Genomic DNA, 19836 nt, shown 5'->3' with positions numbered 1-19836 from the left:
ACACCCCCTGAAGAGTCGCGTTTACTCCCTCTCCAAAGCGGAGACTGAGGCCATGGAGAAGTATGTGGTGGAGACCCTGAAACAGGGGTTCATCAGACGCTCTACCTCTCCTGCCTCCGCCAGCTTCTTCTTCGTGGCCAAAAAAGATGGAGGACTGAGGCCGTGCATTGACTACTGGGGGCTGAACGCAGTCACCACCAAGTACAGCTACCCCTCCCTCTGGTTCCGTCTGCCATCTAGCAGCTGCGAGGGGCCCGGTACTTTACCATGTTAGACCTGAGGAGTGCCTACAACCTGATCCGAATCCAGGAAGGAGACGAGTGGAAGACTGCATTCAGCACTACCTCAGGCCACTATGAATACTGCGTCATGCCCTACGGCCTCGCCAACGCACCTTCTGTGTTCCAGTCCTTCGTCTATGACGTGTTTCGAAACATGCTGAGTAGACAGGTGGTGGTGTACATTGACGATATCCTGATCTACTCGGCTACGTTCGAGGAGCACGTCAGAGCGGTTCTACTCCGCCTTCGGGAACACATCCTGTTGGTGAAGAGGGAGAAATGTGAATTCCACCAACAGGCCATCTCCTTCCTGGGATACAGGATCAGTCCTCAGGGGGTGTTCATGGAAAAAGCGAAGACAGACACCGTCAGGTCAGGGCCAGTCCCCATCACCATCAAGGGCCTACAGAGCTTCCTGGGCTTCGCACATTTCTACCAGCGTTTCATCAGGTCATTCAGCTCCATAGCCGCCCTGCTCACCTCTCTCTTTAAGGGTGGGCCTCAGAAGCCAGCCTGGAACCCTGAGGCTGACGCTGCCTTCAAGAGGCTGAAGGAGAGGTTCACCACAGTGCCCCTCCTAAAACACCCAGATCCAGCTCATCCTTCATCCTGGAGGTGGACGCATCTGAGGAGGGCGTGGGTGGGGCCCTCTCCCAGTGGCAAGGTATGCCAGAGAAAATGTATCCCTGTGCCTTTTTCTCAAAAAAGCTTAACCCCGCAGAGAGGAACTATGGAGTTGGAGACAGGGAGCTGTTGGCGGTGGTCCTCGCTCTGGAGGAATGGAGACACTGGCTGGATGGGTCCATTCCGGATTCTCACTGACCACCGGAATTTGGAGCACATACATGCAGCGAAACTGATGAACTCTTGTCACGTCAATTGGGCCCAATTTTCTTACTCGATTTCAGTTTATTCTGTCCTACCGCCCAGGATCCGGATGAATGTGAAAGCCGATGCACTCTCCAGGATGCACCATTCCGGAGAAAGGAAGGATCTGGGGGGTCCTATACTGCCTCCGTCTCTCATCGTGGCACCTGTCGTTTGGGATATGGACGAAGACATCCGCCTGTCGGCTCAGGAGGACCCAGCACCTGCCAACGCCCCTCCGGTGCGCGTGAATGTACCCACCAGGGTCCGTGACCGCCTGCTGATCTGGGCGCACACCACCCTTTCGGCAGGGCACTCCGGTATGACGCGCACCCTACATTCTCTCTCACAACAATACTGGTGGCCCACCTTGGCTGCTGATGTCTCCCGCTATGTCAACTCCTGTTCCGAATGTGCCCAAACGAAGACACCTCGGAATGCCCCGGCAGGCAAACTAGTTCCTCTCCCAGTGCCTCAGCGACCTTGGTCACACCTGTCCATAGACTTTGTCACCGACCTCCCATGTTCTGACGGCTTCACCACAGTCCTGGTGGTCGTAGACAGGTTCTCCAAATCATGCTGTTTTTTGCCACTAACTGGTCTTCCTTCTGCTCTCCAGGTCGCTGAGGTCCTGTTCCAACAGGTCTACCGGCATTATGGACTTCCGGAGGACATTGTCTTGGACCATGGCCCCCAATTCACCTCCCGAGTGTGGAAGGCTTTTCTGGAGAAGATTGGGGCCACGGCCAGCCTCACTTCTGGGTATAGGCATCAGTCGAATGGGCAGGTGGAGCGCATAAACCAGGAGCTGAAGAGGTTTCTTCGTTGCCACTGTCAGGACTGGCAGGGTGAGTGGGCGAGGTTTCTTCCCTGGGCAGAATATGCCCAGAACTCCCTCGTTCACTCCTCCACAGGGCTCACTCCCTTCCAGTGCGTCCTGGGGTACCAGCCGGCCCTGGCCCCTTGGACACCCAGCCAGACCGATGCCCCCGCTGTCGACGAGTGGTTCCGCAGGGCTGGATAGGTCTGGGACGCCGCCTATGTCCATCTCCAGAGGGCCATTCGTCGGCAGAAGGACCAAGCCGACCGCCACCGCAGTGAGGCCCCTGTATTCCAGCCTGGTGATCGTGTCTGGCTGTCTACTAAAAACCTCCCTCTCCGCCTGCACTGCAAGAAACTGAGCCCCCGGTTTGTGGGGCCGTTTAAGGTCCTCCGGCGGCTAAATGAGGTATCGTACCGGCTGCTCCTTCCCCCTCACTACCGTATCTCATCCACTTTTCATGTGTCTCTCCTCAGGCCAGTGGTTCCTGAGGATATGCGGTGAGGGACCTGCTGGACTCCAGGTTCCGTGGAGGACGGCTCCGTTACCTGGTGGACTGGGAGGGGTATGGTCCTGAGGAGAGGAGCTGGGTTCCGGCTGGGGACGTTCTGGACCCCAACCTAATTCGGGACTTCCACCGTCGCGGCCCTGACCGGCCCGCTCCTCGGGGTCATCCTCCTGGCTGGTGACGTCCTGCTGCGGTAGCCTCGTGACCGGGGGGTACTGTCACGTCTCCTCCCGTTGCTCCCCTCCGGCGCTCTGATTCACCGGTCCACTGAGCCACCGGTCTGAGCGCACCTCCTCGGCAACAACGGAATGGAAACCCAACGCACCCTAATCACCTCCAGCACACCTGCACATCATCATCTCATCATCTCATCATCTCATCACCACCCCTATACAGCCCTGGACTGTTCAGTGTTGTGTTGTGTGTGATTGTTAGTGTCTTGTCGTGTACTCGCTCTTTGTTGTTCTCTTGCTCAGTGTTAAGTAAACCTTTACATTGTTGATTCCTGTGTCTGAATCATGCCTCTTCGTAGCCTCAGTACTCGTCACAACAGCAGTCACATAGTTACAGAAGCCTTTGGGGTTTAAATGCAATTTTTTAACAATGTTTTATGTCTTGTTTCATTTATTACTTCTAATAAAAACTGAGGTTGCTTTAACAACTGAAACACAACAGAAACACCATGTGACAGAGTCCCTAAATCGAGAATTTCTCCTCAAAACTCCATCTAACAAAAACACTTGTAACAGATTTCAGCATCATCTCACAGATGAAGGTATAATCTCAAACACCACAGTTTTGTACGTCTGTATAATGGCTGACCCACCTCTCAAATTCTGTCCTTAGAAGACGCTCTCTCTCCAGTATGGCTACATGCAGATGACCCCACTCCTTCTCCACATCGATAGGGTGGATCCCTGGGGGCACCTTGACATGACCGACCTGAACTGCACCCTGCAAGGACAGACACATACAGGCAAGTCAGGAAGACTTTCAAAAAAAGGGCCAGCATTTATTTGATACAGTTAGTTGATGTAACTATTCTTTAGTTAAAAAAAATTCACTCTGGGTGTTTCGGCTTGCACCTTCTTCTCTTTTTAGAGGTTTATTTACTAACCTCAAATGACTTGTAGATGTGTTTGGATCGATTCTTGTCAGCTTCCTTTGCAGGCAGCTCTGTCTCCTTGAACTTCAGAAACTGGCGCCAAAGAACCTGTGGATTTAAAATGTTGCTGAATTAATTCAACATGACAACTGAACATAGATTTTGTTTCATCACATCCCTCAGACAATTCTCAGAAATCAGAGACAAACAGTTAGAGTATTTCCTTATCAAGCAAGACATAAGGCCTATAACTGTAACTTCTATAACTGCTACCCCACAGTGGCCCCAATATGAAAGAAACAAATCAAATCAAATGTTATTGGCCACATGCGCCGAATACAACAGGTGCAGACATTACAGTGAAATGCTTACTTACAGCCCTTAACCAACAGTGCATTTATTTTTAATAAAAAAGTAAAATAAAACAACAACAAAAAAGTGTTGAGAAAAGAAAGAGCAGAAGTAAAATAAAATAACAGTAGGGAGGCTATATATACAGGGGGGTACCGGTGCAGAGTCAATGTGCGGGGGCACCGGCTAGTTGAGGTAGTTGAAGTAATATGTACATGTGGGTAGAGTTAAAGTGAATATGCATAAATAATTAACAGAGTAGCAGCAGCGTAAAAGATGGGGTGGGGGGCAGTGCAAATAGTCCGGGTAGCCATGATTAGCTGTTCAGGAGTCTTATGGCTTGGGGGTAGAAGCTGTTGAGAAGTCTTTTGGACCTAGACTTGGCACTCCGGTACCGCTTGCCGTGCGGTAGCAGAGAGAACAGTCTATGACTAGGGTGGCTGGAGTCTTTGACAATTTTGAGGGCCTTCCTCTGACACCGCCTGGTATAGAGGTCCTGGATGGCAAAAAGCTTGGCCCCAGTGATGTACTGGGCCGTACGCACTACCCTCTGTAGTGCCTTGCGGTCGGAGGCCAAGCAGTTGCCATACCAGGCAGTGATGCAACCAGTCAGGATGCTCTCGATGGTGCAGCTGTATAATTTTTTGAGGATCTGAGGACCCATGCCGTATCTTTTCAGTCTCCTGAGGGGGAATAGGCTTTGTTGTGCCCTCTTCACGACTGTCTTGGTGTGTTTGGACCATGATAGTTTGTTGGTGATGTGGACACCAAGGAACTTGAAGCTCTCAACCTGTTCCACTACAGCCCCGTCGATGAGAATGGGGGCGTGCTCAGTCCTCTTTTTTTTCCTGTAGTCCACAATCATCTCCTTTGTCTTGGTCACGTTGAGGGAGAGGTTGTTATCCTGGCACCACACGGCCAGGTCTCTGACCTCCTCCCTATAGGCTGTATCATCGTTGTCTGTGATCAGGCCTACCACTGTTGTGTTGTCGGCAAACTTAATGATGGTGTTGGAGTCGTGCCTGGCCATGCAGTCATGGGTGAACAGGGAGTACAGGAGAGGACTGAGCACGCACCCCTGAGGGGCCCCCGTGTTGAGGATCAGTGTGGCAGATGTGTTGTTACCTACCCTTACCACCTGGGGGTGGCCCGTCAGGAAGTCCAGGATCCAGTTGCAGAGGGAGGTGTTTAGTCCCAGGATCCTTAGCTTAGTGATGAGCTTTGAGGGCACTATGGTGTTGAATGCTGAGCTGTAGTAAATGAATAGCATTCTCACGTAGGTGTTCCTCTTGTCCAGTTGGGAAAGGGCAGTGTGGAGTGCAATAGAGATTGCATCATCTGTGGATCTGTTGGGGCGGTATGCAAATTGGAGTGGGTCTAGGGTTTCTGGGATAATGGTGTTGATGTGAGCCATGACCAGCCTTTCAAAGCACTTCATGGCTACAAACGTCAGTGCTACGGGTCGGTAGTCATTTAGGCAGGTTATCTTAGTGTCCTTGGGCTAGGGACTATGGTGGTCTGCTTGAAACATGTTGGTATTACAGACTCAGTCAGGGACATGTTGAAAATGTCAGTGAAGACACTTGCCAGTTGGTCAGCACATGCTCGGAGTACACGTCCTGGTAATCCGTCTGGCCCTGCGGCCTTGTGAATGTTGACCTGCTTAAAAGTCTTACTCACATCGGCTACGGAGAGTGTGACCACATAGTCATCCGGAACAGCTGGTGCTCTCATGCATGCTTCAGTGTTGCTTGCCTCGAAGCGAGCATAGAAGTGGTTTAGCTCGTCTGGTAGGCTTGTGTCACTGGGAAGCTCGCGGCTGTGCTTCCCTTTGTAGTCTGTAATAGTTTTCAAGCCCTGCCACATCCGACGAGCATCAGAGCCGGTGTAGTACGATTCAATCTTAGTCCTGTATTGACTCTTTGCCTGTTTGATGGTTCTTCGGAGGGCATAGCGGGATTTCTTATAAGCGTCCGGGTTAGAGTCCCACTCCCTTGAAGCAAGCGCAGCTCTACCCTTTAGCTCAGTGCGGATGTTTCCTGTAATCAATGGCTTCTGGTTGGGGTATGTACGTACGGTCACTGTGGGGACGACATCATCGATGCACTTATTGATGAAGCCAGTGACTGATGTGGTGTACTCCTCAATGCTATCTGAAGAATCCCGGAACATGTTCCAGTCTGTGCTAGCAAAACAGTCCTGTAGCTTAGCATCTGCGTCATCTGACCACTTTTTTATTAACCGAGTCACTGGTGCTTCCTGCTTTAGTTTTTGCTTATAAGCAGGAATCAGGAGGATAGAGTTATGGTCAGATTTGCCAAATGGAGGTCGAGGGAGAGCTTTGTATGCGTCTCTGGGTATGGAGTAAAGGTGGTCTAGAGTTTTTTTTTTTTCCTCTGGTTGCACATTTAACATGCTGGTAGAAATTAGGTAGAACGGATTTAAGTTTCCCTGCATTAAAGTCCCCGGCCACTAGGAGCGCTGCCTCTGGATGACCGTTTTCCTGTTGACTTATGGCCTTATACAGCTCATTCAGTGCAATCTTAATGCTAGCATTGGTTTGTGGTGTTAAATAGACGGCTATGAAAAATATAGATGAAAACTCTCTTGTTAAATAGTGTGGTCTACAGCTTATCATAAGATAATCTACCTCAGGCGAGCAAAACCTCGAGACTTCCTTAGTATTTGATTTTGTGCACCAGCTGTTGTTTACAAATATACACAGACCGCCACCCCTTGTCTTACCGGAGTCAGCCGTTCTATCCTGCCGATGTAGCGTATAGCCCGCTAGCTGTATGTTATCCATGTCGTCGTTCAGCCACGACTTGGTGAAACATAAGATATTACAGTTTTTAATGTCCCGTTGGTAGGATAACCGTAATCTTAGGTCATCCAATTTATTTTCCAATGATTGAAGATTGGTTAATAGGATTGATGGAAGAGGCAGTTTACTCGCTCGCCGTCGGATCCTTACAAGGCACCCCGACCTACGTCCACGATATCTCCGTCTCTTCCTCATGCGAATGACAGGGATTTGGGCCTTGTCGGGTGTCTGTAGGATATCCTTCGCGGCCGCCTCGTTGAAGAAAAATTATTCGTCCAATACGAGGTGAGTAATCGCTGTCCTGATATCCAGAAGCTCTTTTTGGTTATTAGAGACGATGGCAGAAACATTATGTACAAAATAAATTACAAATAACGCGGAAAAACACACATAATAGTACAATTGGTTAGAGGGCTGTAAAACGGCAGCCATCTTCTCCGGCGCCATTCTAGATTCTCCCTAACACTAATTCACTGTTAAAACTGAACACAGCTTTTGTCATATACAGTATCAAGTCTCTAAGACAATTATTATAAATCAGAAACAGACAATTAAAATATTCACTTACATGTATCAAGCAAAATATTTCCCCAATAGGTGAGGAGACTTACCTCAATCTCCTCATAGCTGGTAGGGAACTTTCTCTCCTCAAACACGATGATGTGGTGTCTGATCCACTGCAGCAGCAGGGTCACTAGCTCATAGTACTCCTGCCAGCGCAGCTCCAGCTCCTGGTGGACACACAGGAGACAGGAGAAGGTTCATTAGAGAAAAGTTTAATGAAAATATATTGAACAAAAATATAAACGCAACATGTAAAGTGTTGGTCCCATTTTTCATGAGCTGAAATAAAAGATCCCAGAAGTTTTCCATATGCACAAAAAGCTTATTTCTCTCAAATGTTGTGCACAAATTTGTTTACATCCCTGTTACTGAGCATTTCTCCTTTGCCAAGATAATCCATCCACCTGACAGGTGTGGCATATCAAGAAGCTGATTAAACAGCATGATCATTACACAGGTACACCTTGTGCTGGGACAATAAAAGGCCACTCTAAAATGTGCAGTTTTGTCATACAGCACAATGCCAGAGATGTCTCAAGTTTTGAGGGAGCGTGCAATTGGCATGCTGACTGCAGGAATGTCCAACAGAGCTGTTGCCAGTGAATTGAATGTTCATTTCTCAACCATAAGCAGCCTCCACCCATGGTTGCGCCCCTCCCCAGTCATGTGAAATCCAAAGATTAGGGCTTAATTAATTTCCTTCTATGAACTGTAACTCAGTAAAATCGTTGAAATTGTTACATGTTGCGTTTATATTTTTGTTCAGTATAAATCAATTACGGTAGTCTCCATATGACTGCATTAAACATCACACCACTGGTCAAACATGGTGTAGGGTGAAGTTCCCTCTAGATGCTAATCTTGGGACAGTTTTGCATTTCCCACACTATTGGTTAATGTTAGGATTGGGGGAGGGGAAGCTGATCCTATACCTGTCCCCAAGGAAAAATTCACTCCGGAGCATCAAAGACATCTTAAAGTTTGGGAAGATGTGACCTCATAGGTGAGACCAGGAGGAAGCCCCTTAGTGGTGATGACCTATACGGTTCCAAGAAGACGACACTCACATTGGCTTTCACCCCATCCTGGACGTCAGGTACCCGGGGCATGACGTCATACAGGGAGGACACGTATGTGATTATGGACTTCTCGTCTGGGTGTGGCACATCCACATCTTAATAGAGGGGAGACAATGAACATAAGTTAAAAACAGATTTTTTAAAAAGCTAAATGCAGGTATTCATACAAATACACTCACAGATATCCGCTAATAGTATTGACAGTAATTGAGAATACAATACAAGCAAGTTCCCTTACCTTCTGGGTCGAGCAGCCGAGTGACTCCCAGGTCTCTCTCTGCCACACTGAAGGCCTGCTCCAGGTTCTCTACATGGGTCTGTCGGTACACCTTACTCATGTCAATCAGAGTAGGCCTGGGGACAGAACATAGAGAAGGCTGTTAAAACTATGAAATTGCATCTCAGAATCTGTATTTTCTTATAGAATATAGTGCAAATGGATGTATTATATTAATCTTTGCAACCGCAAAACATTCAGGTAAAACATTAAATAGAGTTTATTTTCGAAAAACCTTTTTCTTTTTGCAGATGGTCGGGGGACCGGAACATAATTACAAATAATTTGTAGATTGCAAATTGACCGCAAGAAGCCCAAACAGATATAATATTTGACTAAAACATAATCATTTCAAACGTTGCTTACATTTGTCTCTCTATTATGCGTGGGAATACTTGGGAACAGATTTCCAAAATTTAAATCACTTGATTTCCTGGTGTTTTTACAGTCTTTTATGTCCAACAATGAAGAAGAAAAAAAACAAGTTGGGGAACCCTGCTGCAGGCAGTTTAATCATGATGGACTGCCTACATTAGATCCTGATCGACATGCCTCTCTCAGAGGAATGTGAATACAGACAGGAGCAGGGCAGGAAAAAACAAGAGCTCCTACCAACCAGTAAGTTAGAAATTCCATGTACAAATAAAACATGCAAGTAATTCCATGTACACTGCCAATAAAGGTAATTGCAGTCAAATAACATGCAGATACAAGCTTTGACTGCTTGGAATGAGCACAGGGCATCTCATATTTGCCCAGGGATTTAGCCTGGCATGGTTAAACAAAATACAGGGGTTTTGTAAACAAATTACAAAAAGGTGAAATATGCATAAATTGTTATATTCCCTATTAGAAAATAACTAATGTCTAGAAGTAGCAACAAAAAGGAAACGGCTATCAAAGTTAATTCCAACCACCATCTTAATGAAAAAATCTCAAACCCTCCGTACACTTGCACAACTCTCTGCACATAGTAGTCTCCATGGCCACTGGGCTGATGCTCCATATCAGAGTAGAGGGCCTGTCTGTAGGAGTGTCTGTCCCTGCTCAGGTGCACTATGAGTGGTTCTGACCCTGACCCTGACCCAGACCCTGCCTCCTGCTCCCCGTTCTGGGAGCCTCGGCTGGAAGAGGACTTCCCCGGGCTCTGGGACCCCTGACCGGAGTCAAAGGAGCTGCTCTCAGCTGGGATGTCCTCACACAGCATGACTACCCGGTCCTCCAGGTCACTGACGGAGCCCTGGGTGCTGCTGGAGGTGCTGTTCAACCGTCTCTTGGAGGAGCGGAACTTCTTCTTCAGACTGTGCATCATGGTGAGGGTGTGTGTGGGTGTCCTCAACTGCAACAGTGTCCAAACAGTGTTCAAACTCTCGTCTTGCAGTTTTTTCCTTTCAGTCTTCCAAATCCATCCCCGTATGAGACTGTGACTGATGTTTTTCAGATTTTACAAGGTTCATGTTGCATTCTCACACTCCAGATACGAGAAAATAGACGTTCATACTGTAGCGGCAGTCACTCCCCCAAAACACAACTATCGTTCAAGCTTTCCAGTCCATTTTCAGTTCAGTGTCTCATATATCCGCATTGCCTTTGATTTAGTATCCCCTTTCCACAGCTAGATAATGTGCAAGCCTTGAGCGTTGACCGTCATAGAATTGAGAGATGACTTTCTCATGCATTTCCCTCATTCAATAAGTTGTGTGTGAGCCCAGACTGCTTTGTTGATTTGTCGTTCTGCAGTCTGTTTCTGTCTTGCTCTTGGTCTGTGTGGAGTTTGTATAGCAGACACACCTGAGACACCTGGGCATACCTGAGCTGTGCAGCTACTTGCTGAGACTTAAAAGCACAACCCCTGTGGGCATCTTATTTTCAAATTCATGGGACACAACCCCTCAGTCACAATCCTCTCTCTTTTCATGCAACTAAATACTACCTCAAAGCTGGCTCGCCTCGCCACCTCCTGTGCCTTTCTCCTGAGTCGTGTGTGTGTAGTGTGTGAGCCTACAGGGTGTGTGTTTATACAGTATGTGCAAACATGAAAAGTCCATGCTGACCCATTATGTTGTTGTTGGTCGTTGTTATGCCTATTCTTTTTACACAGGCATTTAGCCAACGTTTAGCCAGCGTTGACTGAATGTTACTGATATGTGACCTGTTGGACTTGCACCTGCCTCTGTGGATGACTGTGGACGATCCTTCACCCAGAACTGTCAACAGGCTCACTGAAATGTTTGGTTTTGTTGTTTTAAGAGAGTCTATGAGATTCTTGCCGTAATGAAAAGCGCTATACAAATTCAATCTATTATTATTATTATTATAATAAACACTGAGTGTACAAAACATTAAGAACACGTTCCTAATATTGAGTTGCACCCCTTTTGCCCTCAGAACAGCCTCAATTAATCAGGGCATGGACTCTACAAGGTGTTTAAAGCATTTCACAGGGATGCTGGCCCATGTTGACTCTAATGCTTCCCACAGTTGTGTCAAGTTGGCTGGATGTCCTTTGGGTGGTGGACCATTCTTGAGTCACACGGCAAACTGTTGAGCGTGAAAAACCCAACAGCATTGCAGTTCTTGACACAAACTGGTGCGCCTGGCACCTACTACCATAACCCGTTCAAAGGCACTTAAATATTCTGTCTTGCCCATTCACCCTCTGAATGGCACACATAAACAATCCATGTCTCAATTGTCTCAAGGCTCAAAAATCTTTCTTTAACCTGTCTCCTCTCCTTCATCTACACTGATTGAAATGGATTTAACAAGTGACATCAATAAGGGATCATAGCTTTCACCTGGATTCACCTGGTCAGTCTATGTCATGGAAAGAGCAGGTGTTCATAACGTTTTGTACACTCAGTGAATTATTGCTATGTGCTTGAATGCATACCTAGACATGCGTGATTGCTACATCAAATAAAATGTTTTCATCAATGAAACCGCTTCCAAATGAAATAATCAGAAGTACTTGTAATGTTTGACTGAATTTGATTGACGACTGATTGCATAACTATCTGAAGAGGTCAGCCTTTCTGCAGTGTGACAGTAATAAATGTAAAATGTAACGTAGGTGGAGCCTTGCAAGGAGCACAGGGGTTCACTATGTCCCAAGGACGTACAGTTGAAGTCAGAAGTTTACATACACCTTAGCCAAATACATTTAAACTCAGTTTTTCACAATTCCTGACATTTAATCCTAGTAGAAATTCCCTGTCTTAGGTCAGTTAGGATCACCACTTTATTTTAAGAATGTGAAATGTCAGAATAATAGTAGAGAGAATTATTTATTTCAACTTTTATTTCTTTCATCACATTCCCAGTGGGTCAGAAGTTTACATACACTCAATTAGTATTTGGTAGCATTGCCTTTAAATTGTTTAACTTGGGTCAAACGTTTCGGGTAGCCTTCCACAAGCTTCCCACAATAAGTTGGGTGAATTTTGTCCCATTCCTCCTGACAGAACTGGTGTAACTGAGTCAGGTTTGTAGGCCTCCTTGCTCACACACGCTTTTTCAGTTCTGCCCACACATTTTCTATAGGATTGAGGTCAGGGCTTTGTGATGGCCACTCCAATACCTTGACTTTGTTGTCCTTAAGCCATTTTGCCACAACTTTGGAAGTATGCTTGGGGTCATTGTCCATTTGGAAGACCCATTTGTGACCAAGCTTTAACTTCCTGACTGATGTTTTGAGATGTTGCTTGAATATATCCACATAATTTTCCTTCCTCATGATGGCATCTATTTTGTGAAGTGCACCAGTCCCTCCTGCAGCAAAGCACCCCCACAGCATGATGCTGCCACCCCAGTGCTTCACGGTTGGAATGGTGTTCTTCGGCTTGCAAGTAGCCCCCTTTTTCCTCCAAACATAACGATGGTCATTATGGCCAAACAGTTATAGTTTTGTTTCATCAGACCAGAGGACATTTCTCCAAAAAGTACGATCTTTGTCCCCATGTGCAGTTGCAAACCGTAGTATGGCTTTTTATGGCGGTTTTGGAACAGTGGCTTCTTCCTTGCTGAGCGGCCTTTCAGGTTATGTCGATATAGGACTTGTTTTACTGTGGATATAGATACTTTTGTACCTGTTTCCTCCAGCATCTTCACAAGGTCCTTTGCTGTTGTTCTGGGATTGATTTGCACTTTTCGCACCAAAGTATGTTCATCTCTAGGAGACAGAACGCGTCTCCTTCCTGAGCGATATGATGGCTGCGTGGTCCCATGGTGTTTATACTTGCGTACTATTGTTTGTACAGATGAACGTGGTACCTTCAGGCGTTTGGAAATTGCTCCCAAGGATGAACCAGACTTGTGGAGGTCTACAATGTTTTTTCTGAGTTCTTGGCTGATTTCTTTTCATTTTCCCATGATGTCAAGCAAAGAGGCACTGAGTTTAAAGGTAGGCCTTGAAATACATCCACAGGTACACCTCCAATTGACTCAAATGATGTCAATTAGCCTATCAGAAGCTTCTAAAGCCATGACATCATTTTCTGGAATTTTCCAAGCTGTTTTTTAGACAGTCAACTTAGTGTATGTAAACGTCTGACCCACTGGAATTGTGATTCATTGAATTATAAGTGAAATAATCTGTCTGTAAACAATTGTTGGAAAAATTACTTGCAAAGTAGATGTTCTAACCGACTTGCCAAAACTATAGTTTGTTAACAAGAAATTTGTGGAGTGGTTGAAAAACAAGTTTTAATGACTCCAACCTAAGTGTATGTAAACTTCCGACTTCAACTGTATATTATAGCAGGTCCAAGCAATCGCATGTAATCACAAAGTGGTTAGGCATAGCTTAAAAAATGTGTTCTTGCATGTCCATTTATCCCTCTGGCACAACTTTCACCCGTGACACCCACAATTTCCTCAAGCCCCAGTCAGATCACCTCAATACTACTCCTTCAAGGATGCATCTCACCTGTGTTTGTGTATGACAGCATTGAAGAGCTTGCCGTCCCTCCAGCTGGTGGTGAAGTTGTCGCAGCGCATCCCGTGGTATCCCTCCACCATGCGCTGGGACCACAGAAGCAGCTTCTCCTTGGCCGTCATGTCGTCTGACTGGCCATTCACCTGGATGTCAGAGATCTGGGGGAGGGGGGTATTGGTAAGCATTTGTATTGGTAAGGCAGGCTATAAAGTATACTTTAATCATGGTCCTGAGGATCCATAGGGTATACAGGCTTTTGTTCAATTCTAGTAGTACTAACAAATCTGATTCAACTAGTTTGATGATTAGTTATTTATTTGAATCAGGTGTGTTAGAACTGGGCTTGAACAAAAGCTAACACACCTTGTAGGTCCCCAGGACTGAATAACACTGTTATAGATGGTTCAAGGTGTGGTGGGTTGGGTTGGCAAAAAGGCTGGCAAAAAGGGTTATGGGCTGTGGATAAAGGGCACATAATGGAAGAGAACTGTGCGTGCTTTGGTATAATCACTATGCATTGATTTCAAGTTCAAAGGCAGGGAAACCTTTTTCCAATAAGTAAATTGACTTGATCCAGGCTTAAGATGACTCACATGTTCAACCTCAATAACCAACAGTCAGATGTAAAATGCACATGAAATCCATTGCAGTTTGCTGCTGTGAAAACACTCCAAACAGCTTTTGTTCCCGGTTGCAGAATCCAACTTGTGAGAGTAAAAACATCCATGGGGCACATAATTTAATAAGGTGCAGTGAATTCCTGCAGCGAATTCCTGCTTAAACAAAGCTGGAAGATAAAGCTATGAGTCATAGGTACAGCCTCGAGAATCTCTCAGCAGTCTATTTCCCTCTGGTGAGAGAGATGATAACTATTGCATCTACAGGAAGCTTCAACAATACTGAGGTAACTTAAGGTAAATGGTGGAGCTGTGTTTACTTTAGTGTTTCATTGCTGTTGCTCAATGCTCAATACTACGTCTGCATTGCATACTGTGTTCAATGCATTGTTAAATAATGAATGTTTGCCTTGCTAGAAATACAATGCATAACCCAAACCCCTCTCAACCACCAAAAATAAAACAATAATCAAAGAAAAAACGGATGATCCATGGAGTAATGGTTTATTTTAGTCATAACAATACATTTTATAGAGGCTTATTGGAACAAGAAAGTTTGCTTTATGACCAATGTGACATTTTCAATGTTTAGCCGGTGGTGGCACACTGTCAGTGGTTCTAATACCACTTTCAGGCTTTTTTGAAGGAAAGGGTGGAGAGAGGAAACATTTTACCATCCCTCAAAGCCTTACCATCCCTCTCTCTTCTTCTCTGTAGTGGGGGAACCCCACTTCTATGTAGGTACTCATTATGTGTGTGCAAAGCTGTCATCAAGGCAAAGGGTGGCTATTTGAAGAATCTCAAATATAAAATATATTTTGATTTGTTTAAAACATTTTTGGTTACTACATGATTCCATATGTGTTATTTCATAGTTTTGATGTCTTCACTATTATTCTACAATGTAGAAAATAGTACAAATTAAGAAAAACCCTTGAATGAGTAGGTGTTCTAAAACTTTGGACCGGTAGTGTACACCACACGGAAACATCAATTTGCCTTTATGAGAATCTAGAGAGATTCCCACTTCCTTCTACTTCATCAAGGAATCAAACCGTAAACAAAAGGATAATCATGTTGTCCCTATGGGCCTAAGTAGTGCATTACATAGGGAATAGGGTGCCATTTGGGATGAATTCAGATTCCTCTCATCAAAAAATAAGTATAGCCAACGGTGGGACTCGTTGAAATGTTTAGACCTGCTACCTACCCATCTCTCTTTTCTGCCTCCCCACAGGAAACACTGAGTCACCCTGGAGTGGACGGAATCCCACATGCTGGTATAACCCAGTACACCAGTATCCCAGTATAACCAGTATATCCATTATAGAAACAAAGAATCTCCTTGTGCCCTAATTTTTCCATTTTTCAATATACTCTCAACTGCTAAACAAATAACCAAATACTCCCGGCATCTCCCATTTGAGGAGAAATAATTTCCATCCTTTATTGAGTTATATTGAGGATGAAAACCTCACATGGTATTCAAATGAGTGTTTCAATATGTTTAAAAAAAATGTTTAGTCTGAAATCCCTCAGACATATAGGAATCATGAGTAGTAGAGTTGTGTATAGACAGCGGGTGCCAAACGCTAAAAGAGGCCGATTTGTAATAATTGAATTGGACTCATATCTGCTCTGTCAACAGAAGCGGTGGGCTTGGAGTTGATTAGTTGGCCCAGAGAAGTCATAGCGTACTACTGTAGCTTTCCCTACTACTGCAGGCAAGGATCAGAAATTATCCTTCCAGGTGAAACATACACTACATGGCCAAAAGTATGTGGACACCCATTCAAATTAGTGGATTCAGCTATTTAAGCCACACCCGTTGCTGACAGGTGTATAAAATCCAGCACACCGCCATGCAATCTCCATAGACAAACATTGGCAGTAGAATGGCCCATACTGAAGAGCTCAGTGACTTTCAATGTGACACTGTAATAGGATGCCACCTTTCCAACAAGTCAGTTTGTAAAATGTATGCCCTGCTAGAGCTGCCCCGGTCAACTGTAAGTGCTGTTATTGTGAAGTGGAAACGTCTAGGCGCAACAAAGGCTCAGCTGCAAAGTGGTAGGCCACACAAGCTCACAGAACGGGACTGCCGAGTGCTAAAGCGCGTAACGTGCAAACATCGTCTGTCATCGGTTGCAACACTCACTACCGAGTTCCAAACTGCCTCGGGAAGCAAAGTCAGCAAAATAACTGTTCGTCGGGAGCTTCATGAAATAGGTTTCCATGGCCGAGCAGCCGCACACAAGCCTAAGATCACCATGCACAATGCCAAATGTTGGCTAGAGTGGTGTAAAGCTTGCCGCCATTGGAGCAGTGGAAACGCGTTCTCTGGAGTGATGAATCACGCTTCACCATCTGGCAGTCCGACGGACCAATCTGGGTTTGGCGGATGCCAGGAGAACGCTACCTGCCCGATTGCATAGTGCCAAATGTAAAGTTTGGTGGAGGAGGAATAATGGTCTGGGGCTGTTTTTCATGGTTCGGGCTAGGCCTCTTAGTTCCATTGAAGGGAAACACTACAGTTGACAGTGCATTCGGAAAGTATTCAGACCCCTTGACTTTTTCCACATTTTGTTACGTTACAGCCTTATTCTAAAATTGATTAAATTGTTTATTTACCCTCATCAATCTACACCCAATACCCCATAATGACAAAGCAAAAACAGGTTTTTATACATTTTTGCAAATTTATTAAAAATACAAAGCAGAAATACCTTATTTACATAAGTATTCAGAGGACTCTGAATACTTTCCGAATGCACAGTACAATGACATTCTAGACGATTCTGTGCTTCCAACTTTGTGGCAATAGTTTGGGGAAGTCCCTTTCCTGTTTCAGCATGACAATGCACAAAGCAAGGTTCATACAGAAATGGTTTGCCGAGATTGGTGTGGAAGAACTTGACTGGCCTGCACAGAGCCCTGAACTCAGCTCCAGCCAGGCCTAATCGCCCAACATCAGTACCCGACCTCACTAATACTCTTGTGGCTGAATGGAAGCCACAGCAACAATCCAACATCTAGTGGAAAGCCTTCCCAGAAGAGTGGAGGCTGTTACAGCAGCAAAAGGGGGGCCGACTCCATATTAATGCCCATGATTTTGGAATGAGATGTTCGACAAGCAGGTGTCCACATATTTTGGCAATGTAGTGTAACAAACAGGTTATAGGATGTTTTACCTGGATCCCATCACCCTGGCCTAGGCCTATCATTTGAATAATAATAAACATATTGGTTCGTGTTATGTTATGAGTGAAGCATGACATACCTGGAAGTGAAGGATGATGGTCCATATCAGGCCCAGGGTCAGCTTGGGGTTTCCATCAGCGATGTCATCATTCCTGATGTTGACAAGTTTAACCTGTCACAAATGGGACACAAGTATGTACAACCATCTTATAGAAAATTGGCCCTCTAGATTAATTTATATCTAAATGGTTAGCTAATGGATTATAAGGTATTGGGACTATTAGCTTATATTATAAGAATCAGTTCAATTGAGAAATGACATTTTACTTAAAAAACATAGATATATTGATGTATTTAATCATCACACTGTACCTGTCTGTGTTTGAGGAAGTCCAGTGCGATCTGTACATTCTGCAGTTTGTGGAAGCGCATGCGCCCCTTCTCCCTGGGCTGTAAGATGTGAGAAGAGATTGAACTTTAGAGAGAGAGGAGAACACACATACAGTACCAGTAGGACAGGGAAGAGCAGGCCCCATGACTGGAGACAAGGTATTTCTGACCGAGAACACATTTTATATGGATTTCAATCAGCAGTCTTGGTCCTATATAATCAACCACATTGAATGGACATTGAATTTGAGATTTGACTCCAAATTTGGTTGAGTTGTGGTCAGAGCTAAACATAGTATCTCATGACTGTCCAGTCACCCCTTAATTATACATCAGGCTTTACATGGCCCTATTGAAAAGCATTGGAACGAGATCCAGAGGCATGAACATTCTAAGGAGAATGGGTGAAGATGAGAATGTTAAACCTGGACCTCTAGCTACTGGATTCCTCCAATCATCAATCACTTCCATTGCTTGCTCCAAGAGACTAACTTCATCCATGTTCAATGAGTTGGACCCTGAGACAAACTAGCATTTTTTTTGCAGATAAATTATACCTAAATGACATTATCACACTTTGATCTACAACACAATCCATTCTTACCAAGCAGATACCTGGAGCCAAGCAGCAGTGATTAGAGTCTTTATGCTTCTCAATCTCTAGATAATAGTCAAGTGTGCAGGAGACCTGCATATCCGGCCACCATTACATGCATAGGTGCAGCAAGTCACAAGCTCTCAGCCAATCACAAGCTCATCTACCGTACAGGTCAATCTCTTATTGGCTTGCAGTGATGTCACGCTGGCCTCGGTTTACAGTAAGTTGGGTCAAATGACCGGATGCCTGTATCTCTTTCTGAGACCTCGTACTAATATGCTAAGACTTGGATGGAACTAGCAGACACAGATGGAACTAGCAGACTGAACATGAAATGATCTAGTGCTGAAACTAAAGGAAATATCCCAGTGTTTCTAATAAGTAACTAAAGATGGCTAAATACCTTCCAAGGCACCTACTCCACTCACATAGCTTATCAAAGCACAACGACTAGGCACTACCAGTAATTTACCACACAATATCCCCAAATCCATTGGGAAAACACAAAAAAATATAATCTTACATCTGCATTCCCTACTCAATGACCCTGAGTGCAAGCTTATTTTGTCTTGGAGAGCATCACAAATGGCACCCTATTCCCTATATAGTGTTCTATGTTTGACCAGGGCCCATAGGGTTCTGGTTAAAAATTGTGCATTATGTAGGGAATAGGGTGCAATTTGGTACAAAGCCCTAGTCTCTGCAAGCTCTTCGACAGATGGAAGAGGACAATGACGTTGCGGACACAGAGACAAGGAAGTGACATCAACATGCACAACCCGGCAGCCACCTGGGGGAGTGACAGATGCCACGCCCGAGGAGGCGCTACACAGTCCAGACCCACTCACCAACCGCGAGTTCCTGACAACGTCACGCTCCCTCAGCTACCACAGCAAGAGCATGGCAAGAGAAGAGGCAGAGGCAAAGGGGGCAAAGGTCAGGGCAAGACAGGAATTAGAAAAGGAAAAACAGGGGTCAAACAAGTGCAAAAAGGTTAGAGAAGCAAATTATGAAATTAGTGTTAAATTAATGCTACGAGATATTACTTAAAATGTGCATTATTACCAAAAACAACTTCAAATCAGTGCTATGGATAGGTTAAGTCAAATTGTGAGGCATTCTTAAGCATGTACTGTATCGTTTGTGGACCACATACTGTATCTCCGCAAGTTTCAACACATGCAAGAAGGTGGTGAAAACAAAACCTACCAGCCCAGGTTGTGTATTACATGTGACGTCAAGTATAGGAAAGATGTAATGACTAATTAAAAGATTATAGTATAATGGACTGAAAAGCAACTGATGTGAGTAGGATGGGGAAAAGGGACAGAAGGAAATGAGAGGTTGGGAAGGAAGGTTGGATAGGTTGTAGCAGAGACAGAGGTCCTTCTCCTTCCAGTTAGAGGGCAAAGGTCACA

The 19836-nt window shown here is 45.1% G+C and overlaps 1 protein-coding gene across 2 annotated transcripts in view; it reads right to left on the bottom strand.

Annotated features, from left to right (window-relative positions):
- The window catches only part of LOC121586262 (plectin), a 64385-nt gene that overhangs the window by 33200 nt on the left and 11349 nt on the right, over positions 1-19836 (bottom strand). For both annotated transcript variants that reach the window (XM_041902820.2, XM_041902821.2), the window contains 8 exons: positions 17803-17880; positions 17510-17602; positions 13604-13770; positions 8638-8753; positions 8388-8494; positions 7368-7487; positions 3594-3689; positions 3303-3430 (listed from right to left, as the gene is read on the bottom strand). In XM_041902820.2, coding sequence (XP_041758754.1) covers positions 3303-3430; positions 3594-3689; positions 7368-7487; positions 8388-8494; positions 8638-8753; positions 13604-13770; positions 17510-17602; positions 17803-17880 — 905 coding nt within the window. The remainder of the gene's footprint in view (positions 1-3302; positions 3431-3593; positions 3690-7367; positions 7488-8387; positions 8495-8637; positions 8754-13603; positions 13771-17509; positions 17603-17802; positions 17881-19836) is intronic.

Source organism: Coregonus clupeaformis, chromosome 17 (assembly GCF_020615455.1).
Source record: "Coregonus clupeaformis isolate EN_2021a chromosome 17, ASM2061545v1, whole genome shotgun sequence".
Lineage (NCBI taxonomy): Eukaryota > Metazoa > Chordata > Actinopteri > Salmoniformes > Salmonidae > Coregonus > Coregonus clupeaformis.
Note: the sequence above shows the minus strand (reverse complement) of the source record. Positions and strands in the feature narration are given on the sequence as shown.